Genomic DNA, 13,800 nt, shown 5'->3' with positions numbered 1-13,800 from the left:
TTCTAGACCAGGCTGGCCTCGAACTCACAGAGATCCGCCTGCCTCTGCCTCCCGAGTGCTGGGATTAAAGGCGTGCGCCACCACCGCCCGGCCTGTTTTACCCACTTTTTGCTACAAAATTTTTGTGTGTGTGTGGTGGGGAGTGGTGTTGGGGCTCAAACACAAAGCCTTGTGAATTCTTGGACCAGTACTCTACTAACTAGGTAGTTTCCACAGCCGTTACCTGCTTTTGTTTTTGTTCTTGAAATAAGATCTTGTATACCCCATGATCATGATCTGGAACTCATGATCATCCCCTGAATGCTAGGACCACAGTTTTGTATCACCAATCCTTACAGAAAAATACATGAAATATTTCGTTTCAGTGAGATGTCTCAGTGGTTAAGAGTACGTAGCGCTCTTCCAGAACACCTGAATTCAGTTGATAGCACCTCCTTTTGATGGGTCACAACCATCTATGACTCCAGGTCCAGGGGATCTAATGCCCTTTTCTAGACTTTGGGCACATAACCTTCACATGTGCACATGTCCCCGAAAGACATAATAAAATAAAATCTTTTTAGAAATCATAAGAGATGGTCTCTTCAATATCAGACACACATTTAGAAAAGTGTTTACTTTTTTTATTTTGTAGCACAGTCTGTTTTTGTTATTTGATACAGCTTTCTTGTGGCGCCAGTTGGGCTCCTGTTCTTCTTGGTTCCACTTCCCAAGTGCTTGAAAACAAAAACCTGTGACCACCACACCTAGTGTGTGGCAACCTGCTGTGTAGCTGTGTTGGCCTGGAGTTCACCTTGTTGCCCAAGCTGACCTCCCACTCATACTCCTCTTGCCTCTGCTAGGTGTTCCAAAGGTACAACCAATTGCCACCACATGTCTTTGATCCCAGCACTTGAGAGAGGCCAGCCTGGTGTACATAGTGATTTCCAGGTCAGCCAGAGCAATGTAGAAAGATTCTATTTCAGCACACCTTTAATTCCAGCCTGTGGGAGGCAGAGGCAGGCGGATCTCTGTGAATTTGAGGCCAGCCTGGTGTACAGAGTGAGTTCCAGGACAGGCAACAAAACTATATTAACATTTATTTATTTATTTACTTACTTACTTATTTATTTACTTACTTACTTACTTACTTACTCACTCAGTATGTGTTTAGGTCAGAAAAGAACTTGTGGTTGTTATTTCTTCAGGGGTCCAGTTCAGGCTTGGTGACAAGTGCCTTAACCTGCAGAGCTGTCTCTCTAGCCCCTCTTACATTAGTAGTTGTCTGGGCTGAAAGGGCCTCCAAGGCTAGTTTATCTTTGTCGCATGTCCCCAATATCTTGTGTGCATGTGATCTTGCTTGCCCAGTTGTAACACTATGAAAAACATGCATTTTAGATTTGTTTTGCTTCTTCTCTCTCTGACAGTGTCTGTCTATGTAGCTTAAGGTGGCCTTGAACTTACCATTCTTTTGCTTCTACTTGCCGAGTACTTTGACTTAAAGGTATGTGCCACCAAGGCTGGCCACTTAGCATAGTGCCTTGAATATAGTGTATATTTCACTTTTAGACTAACAGTATGTTATGTCTTCTTTCCTTTATGTAATATCATTGCTTTGAAAGATGTTTCAGAAAACTGATGACAGAGCTTAGATTAGACCATAAAAATGAGATCTTAGGATCTTAGGACTTTTTTTCCCCCAGGCAGGGTCTCATGCAGCCCAGGCTAACCTTGAACTCAACAATATAACCAGGGTTGTGCTTGAGCTCCTAATCATCCTGTTGCCACCTCCCATGTGACAAGATTACATGTGTGTGCCACCATGCCTAGTTTTATGCTATAAAGGAAACTTCATACATGTTCTTAAGATTATGGGAACTATTTATACTTCTCTTGGGTCTCTTCCTGGTTGCAGTACTTGCCTCGTGTATACAAAACCCTGCTGGAGGTATCAGTTGTGCTGCTGCTGCTTTTCCCCTCTTCCTTCCTTTGGCTTTTTGAAACAGTTTCTAATTGTGTAGCCAGGGCTAGCCTAGAACTCCCTATGTATCCGAGGGTGGCCTTTCAGTCTTCCTCTCTGGTTCTGGTTAATGGGTTGTAGGCATGTGCCACCATGGCTGTTTCGTTATGACACTATGACAAACATGTATTTTAGATTTGTTTTGCTTCTTCCCACTTCTTTTCCTTCTATTTAGGTGAGCACATAGGCATCTTGTATTAATATATTGTACTTTCTTAAGATTCTGTATTATCAATAGACTCAGAATACTCTTCATTGTCTTTCCCCAGGTTGGATTTTGATGATGATGGAGAAGGGAACAGTAAATTTTTGAGGTAAGAGTTTCGATTTTTTTTAAATGCTTCTGATAATGTGCTACTTCTGATGAGTAGGCTGGAGGGCTGGAGGGCTGGATCAGTGGGTAATGGTATTTCTACCAAGCCTGATGGTCTAAGTTTGATTTCCCAGAACTCAAAACTGACTGTTGCAAATTGTCCTCTGATCTCCACATACTGCATGTAAAACAAGTACCTTTCACCCTGACAATAAATAAGTAAAGGTCATAAAATTATTTAAAATCAGTGGACTGGGAGTGTAGCTCGCAAGAGTGCTTGCCTCACATCAAGGCTTTGGGTCAGTCCTTAGTACCAAAAATGTTATTTAAGTATCTTTATACTTTTGACTTATAATGTTTTTGTTTATTGGCCTAGAGAATATTCTTTATAGCCGGGAGGTGGTGGCGCACGCCTTTAATCCCAGCACTCGGGAGGCAGAGGCAGGCAGCTCTGTGAGTTCTAGTCCAGCCTGGTCTACAAGGGCTAGTTCCAGGACAGGCTCCAAAGCTACAGAGAAACCCTATCTTGAAAAACAAACAAACAAAAAAGAATATACTTTATCCTAAAACTGTACATTTTCTTATATCATAGGACAATTTTAGGGATTCTATTATTTTTTGAGATAGCACATCAGAGAAGAGGGCACAGAAAATTTAGAAGACCATCCATAAACCAAGTCATGTGTTGATTCATGACTTAAAAAGAATAGCAGGCTTGGAAGATAGCTCAGTGGTTAAGGGCTTGACTTTGCAAATCTAAGGATAATAGTTCAGATCCCCAGAACCCACATAAATGTCAGGTGGGCATGGCACCATGCTTGTAATTCTAGCCTTGGAAGGTGGAGATAGGAGACCCCTAGAGCAAGCTAGCATGGAGAGTAGTTACCTGCATGCTCTGAATTTGAGAAATCCTGTCTCACTGAATAAGGTGGGAGAGGGATAGAGAAGGATTCCTGACATTGACTTTGGGCTTCTCTATACATATATGCACCTACACATATGAGTGCAGAATTTATTATTTTATTTCCTTCACTTCCATGAGCCTTGCTTGTGAGGAAATGATTCTCCCTCATCTCATAAGATAGAAGAGAGATGAAGGATCATTCCCCACATCAACTTTGGGCCTCTTCATGTATGCCCATCCAGACGTTTGCCCATATACACGCATATGTGCACATACACACAAATGGAGAATTGTATGTTGGAAAAGAGTCAGTGGGTTGACTGACTCTTGCTTGGATTCATGGTAAGACTGTGCTCAGTCATCTGGTCTGTTGAAAGTTATACTCAACCAGCATAGTTGCACCTCTTTTCCATTCTCTCTTTCTCCATTCTTCCCTCAACTTCCTGTTCCTACCTCCTCCCACCCCCATTTCCTCATCTTGAAACAGGGCAGTGTGTGGTGATGACTGTAATACAAAGGGCAAGTCTTCGTGTGCTTAATAAACCTCTGCTTCTGTGACTTGTACTAATGTTGGCCAGAGTAGCTTGTTTTGTTTTTTCAAGACAGGGTTTCTCTGTAGCTTTGGAGCCTGTCCTGGAGCTAGCTCTTGTAGACCAGGTTGGCCTCGAACTCACAGAGATCCGCCTGCCTCTGCCTCCCGAGTGCTGGGATTAAAGGTGTGCACCACCACCGCCCGGCCAGAGCAGCTTGTATATGCGTGCCCTACATCACTGTTGAAGAGGGCTACAAAAGGATGTGGATGTTGGAAAGTATAATTTGATAATGTTCTACTTGGTCACACTCCAGTACCTGTTGACTCCTCTTTTAGGTAACAGGAATTGGAAATTTTGTGTATATAAGTGTGTGTGTGTGTGTTGGGATCGGGTGGCAGGATCCAGGCCAGCCTCAAATTTGGAGCCTAAGAGTGTATGGTGGTTTGAATGAGAAAGTTCCCCATAGGCTTGTATGTTTGAATACATGGGTCCCCAATTGGTGGACCTGTTTGGGAAGTGTTGGGTGTGGCCTTGTTAGATGAGGTGTGTGTCAATGGGGCATTCTCTAAGGTTTCGAAAGACTAGACCATCCCTAGTGTACTCTCTCTGCCTCTTGTTTGTGGAACAAGATGTGAGATCTCAACTCTTTGTGCCAGCGTCCCTTTGCCTCCCCATCAGATGCTCCCAGAGGAGGCACTGCCAACTGCCAATTGATGGGCCCTCATCAATTACTAAGAAAAATACCTTCAGTCTTGCTCACAGGCCATTTGATGGAGGCATTGTCTCATCTGAGATTCCCTTTCTCAGATATATCTAAGTTTGTGTGACAAAACCCAATCAACACAGCAATTGAAAATATTCTTGTCACATCATCTTTTTGTATGTCTGATAACTGAGAACCATGGCAGGTGATAATCGTTGGGTTTAAAATTCTGTCAGTTGCTGCTGGTATCTGTTGCTTTGTGATGCTTGTTCATTGGCCCTTTTCCTGTTGATTATTTTTACTTCTTTCTAGTTTTTATTTCAGAATAGAATCGATAAGTGCAGTGGTTTGAATTAATCTTTTCCCTGCCCCCTCTCTTTTCAGGTGTGATGATGAACAGATGTGTAATGACAAAGAGCGTTTTGCCAGGTAATGTACTAGAATTTTTGTCCTGGTTATGGGATCAAGCCATCTAAATATTGGATTTAAACTTTATCTAGGTGAGAATGGATTTCTCTGTTTAGTGTCTTTCCTTTTCTGAATAGTTTTGAAACAGCCTATAATTTATGTGTGTTCAGATTACCTGACTTGAAACTAGTGATGTATTTTTACATAGTGCTTTTCTCATGTATACAAGTTGCAATATTATGTTTACTGTATCTATGGAAACACAAATTATGAACTTCTTGTGTTGGTTGGTTTGTTCATTTCTGAGACAGTGTTTCTCTGTGTAGCTCTGCTATCCTAGAACTCACTCTGTAGATCAGGCTGGCCTCGAGCTCAGAGATCCATCCTGCCTCTGCCTCCCAAGTGCTGGGATTAAAAGTGTGCATCACCACCGCATGGCTGGATATACTTATTATTAATTGGTACAGATAATGGAAGAATTTTTAAAGAAAATGATTTTTACTCATTTAAATTATTTTTTCTAGATAATAAACTTAAAATGGTTTAAATAAGTGTTAGAAGATTATGAAATATACTTATTACTTTTTATTAAAGAATAATATTTCTCAACCCAAATACTGGTTTTACTTTTTGAAAATTCTTGCTATGAGTTACTCTTCAAAAGGAGGTTATGGGGCTGGAGACATGGCTCTGTGGGTGAGAATGCCTGCTGCGTTTGCAGAGGACCTGAATTCTGTTTCCAGCATGAACATGGTGGCTCTTAGCTCCAGGGAACATGACATCCTCTTGGCTTCTGAGGACTTAGAAATGCACATGATCATACAAACATGCAGATGCCCACATATACACATAAATAAATACTTGGGGAGCCATGATGTCAGGTTCCAAGTATAAGCCTGTGCCCCTGGCCATTCTCCCCAGTACCCTTGACCCAGCAGTGTGACATGTCCCAGGAGATCAGAAAGGTACAGGTCAAGCACGAAACACCCCTTCCTAAACAGGAGCATCTTCTTCAGTACAGTGACTCCAAATGCCAAACACACATCAAAAATCTTATCTTGACTCGCTGGACCTAAGCAAGTTCAGCAAAGGTCATCATAATTTTATAACACTCCTAGGAACTAACTTTGAGGATTTGGGCCCCTCAGCTTCTGATATTATGTTTCAAAATAGGAACAGAAAGGAAAGACTTAGCCAGGAAGGAAAATTGGACGAACATTTAATTTCTCATATTAAGTTTGGCAAAGATGACTTTTATTCTTGCATAAATAGGTCTTCTACTAATCACTGAAAATTAATAAATAAATACTTTAAGCTCAATCCCTAAGTCCAGCTGTGAAAGGAAGGACTTATTCCCGAAAGTTACTTCCTTCCACACACACTGTGTCACTCAGGTGTCTGTACTTACACACATGTACATCATATAGATGTACATAATGATAATAAATAAAAATTTAGAAAATACTAAATTTTTGGATGAGGAGATGGCTCAGGGTCTAAAGTACTTATACCCAGAACTCACATAAAATCTTGATACAATATCCCAAGAGTCGATAATCCTAGTGCATCCTTTGGAGAGACAGAACAAGACGGGAGAATAGCCAGAAGCCCATGAATCAGCTAACTTGATGTGTGCAGAGTGAACAATAGAGTCATCCTATCTCAGACCAGCACCTGAGGCTGTCCTTCTACCTTCCCATGCACCACATACATCCCAGTTGTAACCACTGGGATAAGTAATTTTATTTTTAAATGTTATATTTATTGAGTACTTTAAAAAACGATTTATTTTTAATTATGCTTATATGTGTCTGTGTATGGGAATACACATGTGAGTGTTGGATGTCAAGAGAGGCTGGAAGAGCAGCAAGCACACTTCACCACTGAACTGTTTCTCTAGCCCAGTGAATATTGATTTAAGATTTTATTACATTCATTGATTGATTAATTGACAGAGAAAGAGAGAAAGAGCTGCATTCTACACGTGGAACTTAGAGCACAACTTCTGGGGGTGGATTCTTGCCTTTAACCCATTGAGCCACCCTGCCCGCACTTCTGTGAGTACTTATTAATAGTATTTATTCATTGTTGACCCTGCCTGTCTGGGGTCCACTTTGAGGCTACTGATCTAGAGAGCTGAGAAGCAGATTAATTTAAAACTCTTAGAAACAGTGTTGGCAGTGTATAGGGCTGATTGAAGAAAACAGGTAGGTAGGCAGAAAGAAGGAGGGAGGTAGACAGAAGCTGCTGAACTATTAGGACAGCTGTGAAATCATTAGTCCTTGGGCACAGAGAAGTGGCCTTGGCACTAGGTAAAGAGTTTATTAAAAATGTCTTAAAATAAATGAAATCTTAAGGATACAAATGGTCTCCAAAGTGAAAAGTTAGTTATTGATTTTTGTGGTAATGATCTAGATTCTATTAAAAAGTCAAGCCATAAAACTGGTGACACACTCCTTTAATCCCAGTACCCAGGAGGCAGAGGCAGGTGGATCTCTGATTTCAAGGCCAGCCTGGTCTACAGAACTAGTTCCAGGACAGCTAGGGCTGTTATACATAGAAAGCCCCGACTCCAAAAAAACAAACAAACAAAAAAAAAAAAAACTGGATGTGGTTGGACACTTGTAATCTCCGTGCTCTAGAGGCAGAGGCAAACTATCAGAAGTCTGTGTTAGGGTCTGGAGAGATGGCTCAACAATTAAGAGCACTGGCTGCTCCTGCAGATGACAGGGATTCAATTCCCAGCACTCACATGGTGGTTCACAACCATCTATGAGTCCAGTTCCAGGGGATCCAATATCCTTCTCTGGACTTGCATGCCCAGGCCCTCTTCTGGGCCTTGATGCTTGTGGTGCACATGCATACATAACAAGCAAAACATACAGAAAAATAAAAATAGATACTTTTTTTAAAAAAAAAAAAAAGTTATTTGGTAGCCAGGCAGTGGTAGCACATGCCTTTAATACCAGCACACAGGTGGATCTTTATGTATTTAAGGCTATCCTGGACTAAAGAGCAAGTTCCAGATCATTAAGGCATGTAGTATAGGTTCACAATCGATTGATTGAAAAAATCTAGAAATCCATAAAAACACAACCTGGAGTATTTTAATCTACCTATTCCTGTTCTGTTCAGAAAAACTGGAGTAGGCAAAATATGGCTACTAAAAGGATTTTTAAAACAAAAATTCATTTCTTTTGGGGCTGGAGAGATGGCTCAGAGGTTAAGAGCATTGCCTGCTTTTCCAGAGGTCCTGAGTTCAGTTCCCAGTAACCACATGTTGGCTCATAACCATCTGTAATGAGGTCTGGTGCCCTCTTCTGGCCTGCAGGCATACACACAGACAAAATATTGTATACATAATAAATAAATTAAATAATTAAATAAATATTTTTAAAATTTTATTTCTTTTTTAAGTTGGTTTTTCAAGACAGGGTTTCTCTGTGTAGCCCTGGAATTCTCTCTGTAGACGAGGCTGGTCTCAAACTCAGAACTCAGAGATCCGCCTACTTCTGCCTTCTGAGTGCTGGGATTAAAGGCATGTGCCACCACCACCAGGCTAAGGAGGCTCTTCTAAATCATTTTAAAACATGGCCTATTAATATTCTGTCTTTAAACATTAGTTGATTGTGCATGTGTTTGTGTCTGTCTGCATGTTGTGCATATGAGGGCATGTGCCTTTGGAAGCCATAGGGTTCCCCAGAGTTTGATTTATAGGCAGTTGTGAGCTGTTCAACATAAGTGCTAGGAACCAAACCCAAATCCTCTTCCAGAACGGTGTGTGCTCTTAATCTCTGAGCAATATCTCTAGTCTCTTTTTTTGAGCTAAGATTTCACCATCCTTGACTTTTCTGGAACCTTCAGGCATTATTTTGCCTCTGTTTTCCAAGTACTGGCATTAAAGTCAGCTCTTCTTTTTCTACTAATCATTTTTTGAGTAAGTATATGTGCATACAAAGTCCAGAGGGACAACTTTAGGTGTCATTCATCAGGAGCCACCACCTTTCTCTCCATCTGCCCCCTGCCCTCAGACAGGGTCTCATTTCTCTGTCTTGGGATGTACCAAATTGGCTATGCTGCTGTTAGTAAGCTCCTGGGATCCTCCTATCTCTGCCTTCCCAGTGCCAAGGTTCCAAGGATTTTATGTTTCTATTTTATTAGAATTTCTCCATATATTCTTAAAACATAATAATAATAATAAAGCTCATTGTTATTAATATTAAATTCAAGATTTGCTCTTTTGCAAATTCCTAGGCACAAGCAGTTCTCCTGTTTCATTATCCCTAGTAGCTGAGACTATAAGGCCCCTGCCTCCTGCTGTGTCCATCCTAACAGAGTCTTAATTTATTTTATTTGCATGACTGGTTTTATTGTCTTTGTTTATATGAAATAATCTCTGGCCTGCTGCTCAGTTCTCATGTTCATATGTGTTCTAACATTGAGATACATACTCCTTGTCATCTTACATTTTTTTCTTTAAATTCACTTATTTTATCTGTATTTCTCTTGCCTGCATGCATGTCTCTGCAGCCGGTGCTCTTAACTTCTGGCTGTCTCTCCAGCCCCATTGTCTGCTGGGAGTTAAGCCCAGCAGGAGCAGCCAGTGCTCTTAACTACTGGCTGTCTCTCCAGCCCCATTGTTGTCATTTTGAATAGAGTTTACTTAGAAAACTGATTTGAGGCTTATCTCTCTTAAAGTAAGTACTGATTGAGTAAATTAGCTAATACCTTGTTTTTCAGTTGCTACCCCACACCTCTTTTTTGGGGGGGTGAGGATTTTGAGATGATCTTTGTACATAGCCCTGGTTGTTCTGGAACTCACTATGTAGACCAGGCTGGCCTTGAGATCCTCGAGTGCTGAAATTAAAGACATGTACCACCACACCTACTCTGCCACCTGCCACCCAGTCTTAACAGTATTTTGGTTTTCTGGAAGAATTTAGTGATAACATCTGTCTTTCTCCAAGGGAGAAGGAATTGATATTGATTAAACTACAGAAAAAGTGCTAAGGTGACCAAACCAGAATTGATTAGCTTAGGAGTATGTCAGTGATAGAAAAGATGATGCAAGAAGATATGCTCTTGGTTTAAGGATATAAATTCATGAGTAACATCTGGTCAAAGTTCAGCTAGATGGCTCAGCATATAACTCATACCACCAAGCCTGAGGACCCAAGTTCTAACCCCCAAATCTCATGATGAAAGGAGAGAACAGACCCACAAATTGCCCTCTAACATCTACGTATACTCTTGACATGCATATGCATGCACACAGATTCACTAAACATTACACTGGGAAAAACAAATCTGGTCATCATTTTGTGTGTGTGTATGTGTGCATGTTTATGTTAGGGAGTTATATTTCTGGTCAGTTGTTTGAAGCTGCTTGATTTAGTCACTGTAGAATATTGTGTGGGTATGACTTTCTTCCCAGGTTGGCAGCAGCTTACAAGGATGATCATCCTGAGCTCCCTGACTGGCTCCTCTTCAAACTCTGTCTTTGGTCTCTAGAGAGATGGGCTGGCAAAATGTTTTTCTGAGTTGCGATCATGTTAGTTCCTGATTGGCGTTGCCTTTTGTCTTATAAGTTCCTTAAAAAAAATGGTTCTGTAGATTATAAGCAAGGTTCCTGCTTGTATCTCCTTTTCCTTCCTTTTCTCTGTATCCATTTGATTTCTTTTTTCCCATTTGCATCTCATTTTTCTCCTCCTTTCATCCACCCTTTCTCTCTTCTCTCATTTCTTCGTTTTTATTTTAATTTTCGCTTAGTTCACCAATTCTGTTTTTAGGTCGGATGATGAGCAGAGCTCTGCGGATAAGGAGAGACTGGCCAGGTAGGAACTGTGTTAGCATGAAGCAGATGCTGCTGTTCTTCTTACCTTTGTCTCACCCATCATTTCTTCCCCTTTCTGTATTTTCTCTTATCTGTGGCAAAAAAAAAATAAAAGGACACAATTTTTAACAAGTTTAGGTGTAACAGGAACTTCGGCTACCCCTTCAGAAAGTTATTAAGCTGGGCAGTGGTGGCAGAGTCTTTTAATCCCAGGTGTGACGAAGCAGAAGCAGGTGGATCTCTGTGAGTTTGAGACCAGCCTGGTCTACAGAGTGAGTTCTAAGACAGACAGAGTAACCCTGTCTTGAAAAACTTAAAAACAAACAAACTAAAAAGAACAAAGATTAGAAATTGCTGTATTCGTTATTTTTAATTTTTTATTTTCTCTATTACTAAATTCACAGAATGAAAAGGATTTAGAAATAATGTAGTGGGGGCTGGAGAGATGGCTCAAAGTTTAAGAGCAAGCACTGGCTGCTCTTCCAGAGGTCCTGAGTTCAGTTCCCAGCAACCACATGGTGGCTCACAACCATCTGTAATGAGATCTGGTGCCCTCTTCTGGCATTCAGGTATACATTGCAGGCAAAACATTGTACAATTATGTATATTGTATACCTAATAAATAAATCTTTAAAAAAATAAAGAAATACGGGCGATGGTGGCGCACGCCTTTAATCCCAGCACTCGGGAGGCAGAGGCAGGCGGATCTCTGTGAGTTCGAGACTAGCCTGGTCTACAGAGCTAGTTCCAGGACAGGCTCCAAAGCCACAGAGAAACCCTGTCTCGAAAAAAAAACCAAAAAAATAAAATAAAATAAAATAAAATAAAATAAAGAAATAATGTATTGGTGCTTTAACAGAAAAATACTCTATTAGAATACCTCTAATCGCCATAATTCCCAATATTTAGGACATAGCACTTACTTTGCACTTCCCTATGTAGACTTCCAGACTAGATTACTCTGTCAGCAGAACTGATTGAATCCTTGTCATTTCTGAGGAAAGTTTTAGCTACCTTAGTATGACTGTTTAAAGATGGAGAGATTGCTTGGTCTGTAAAGCATGCTGTGCAGGCATGAGTACCAGAGTTTTGTCCTCAGAACCCACTAAAAAGGAGGGTGTGGGTTTATAACTCTGCATATGTGTGTGATTCTAGCACAATAGGGAAGCAGCGGCAAGCAAATCCCTCAAGTCACCAGGCAGCTATGCTAGCTTAGTAGTCAAACCCGAGTCCCACTGAGAGATGCTGACTTAGAAAACAAGGTGGGAGGTGGGTGTCTTAAGAACTAACACCTGTGTGGTGACACACATCTTTATTCCCAGCACTCAGGAGGCAGAGGTAGGCAAATCTCTGTGAGTTCAAAGCGAGATCCAGAACAGCCAAGATATACAGAAAAACCCTGTCTTGGAAAACCAAAAATAAAAAAAAAAGTAACTCCTGAGATTTGCCTTTTTCCACATCCATGCACACAAGTGCTCACACACGGTCCTGCAGTGTGCATATGTGCACACATTACTTCTCTGGACGTCACACTCAAATTTGTCAGGTACAAAGAAAATGGGTACTTTAAATTTGAGAGTAGATTTTTTTTCTATGTCCCAGGCAAGACAACTAAATATGAACCTATGTAGTGGGACCTTTTAGTGTTTTGGAAAGAGACTTTACAATCAGCCCGTCTTTCCTCTTTCAAGACAGGGTCTCGTGTACCTATGCTGGCCTTAAACTCATGGTTCTCCTGCTTCTGCCTTCCAATTACTAGGATTCTGGGTATGTGCCATCATGTCCAGATAAATAATCTCTACAGTCAGATTTTCTTTTGAGGGAGTACTAGGGGTTGGAGTTAGCTTTGTGTGCTATGGATGAACACTGTGCCCCTCCCTCTGTTAGCTCCCTTTAGGCTACTGACCATGCTAGAGAAATACAGCTTTACACCCAAACCTTTCTGGTCTGCTCTTTGAGTTGGCATGCCTTACTTATAGTAACTGGATTATTAATACAAATATTTTTACTATTTTCCTTCTATATTACTTCTTCAAGCTGGGCCACAAATTCATTCTGGGGCTATCTCAAGCCATGCCTACTACTGCTAATGCTTCTACCCTTCAGAGACCTGACTCAACATGACAGTTGTGAAGAAAGCATTGCACGGAGGAGGAGGAAAGCTCTGGGAAAGCCTTTAATCCTTTGACTTCATTTGTCTCATTTTATAAGAAGTACATTTGTGTTAGATTAGTGTGGGGTTTTTTGTTTTTGTTGTTTTGGTTTGGTTTTTGGTTTGTTTGGTGTCTCTCTCTCTCCCCCCACCATCTCTCTCCCCTTCTCTCCCCGTCTCTACAGAATAGATCCATAAGTGGTAAAGAAGTACATAAAGATGGTGAAGCCAAGTTGTTCAGCCAGGAGCCAAAACACAGCCTGTTCGGCTTTCTCTTTGAGGTTTTCTCTTCCATTATCATGGAAGCCCCTGAACAACCTTTTAACTTTCTGGAATTCCTGATTGTCAGCTGACTCTTAGCTTATTCCTCTTAACAGTCACATTGTAATTCTGCCTCAGTTTGAAGATCTTTGTTATCTCGGTTAAAATCTTTGTTACCCTGGTGAAATCAAAGTTCTCTTTCCATGCTTTCAATTCTACATCTCCCTACTCTACTTCTAATCCCTGCATACATTCTGCCCTGTCTGCCGACCCACATGATAACTTTGTACTCTTCAGTTCAGTGCACTGCCCAACCCAGATACGAAGGTAGGACTTTTGTGCATTAGCGTAACAAATAAAATTCCAGAATCTTTCAGTTCTGCATTTTAATGTCATAGAAACTTACAACAAAGCAGCATTTAGTATACTAAGAGAACTTATACTATCATGTTTTCTTTTTTCTTCCTTTTTTTCTTTTTGGGACAGGTCTCACTGTAGCCCTGGCTGTCGTGGAGCTCACAGAGATCCCTCTTGAGTACTGGGATTAAAGACGGATACCATCATATGTGGCTTCTCTTTCCCCTTTTCCTCTCCCTCTTCCCTTCTGTCTTTTCTTTTTCTTTCTTTATTTTTTTCAGAATCTCCTTTTTATTTTTTATTTTATTTTTTTTTATTGAAAAAAAATTTCTGCCTC

The 13,800-nt window shown here is 40.8% G+C and overlaps 1 protein-coding gene and 1 pseudogene across 3 annotated transcripts in view; both read left to right on the top strand.

Annotated features, from left to right (window-relative positions):
• Positions 1–13,800, top strand: part of Arnt (aryl hydrocarbon receptor nuclear translocator) — a 71,942-nt gene that overhangs the window by 24,725 nt on the left and 33,417 nt on the right. For 2 of the 3 annotated variants that reach the window (XM_026784005.1, XM_013349865.2), the window contains exons 3-5: positions 2,269–2,313; positions 4,837–4,881; positions 10,650–10,694. In XM_026784005.1, coding sequence (XP_026639806.1) covers positions 2,269–2,313; positions 4,837–4,881; positions 10,650–10,694 — 135 coding nt within the window. The remainder of the gene's footprint in view (positions 1–2,268; positions 2,314–4,836; positions 4,882–10,649; positions 10,695–13,800) is intronic. The other variant, XM_013349866.2, reaches the window with a different exon arrangement.
• On the top strand, positions 5,466–6,356 carry LOC113457220 (annotated as a pseudogene).

Source organism: Microtus ochrogaster, chromosome 21 (assembly GCF_000317375.1).
Source record: "Microtus ochrogaster isolate Prairie Vole_2 chromosome 21, MicOch1.0, whole genome shotgun sequence".
Lineage (NCBI taxonomy): Eukaryota > Metazoa > Chordata > Mammalia > Rodentia > Cricetidae > Microtus > Microtus ochrogaster.
Note: the sequence above shows the minus strand (reverse complement) of the source record. Positions and strands in the feature narration are given on the sequence as shown.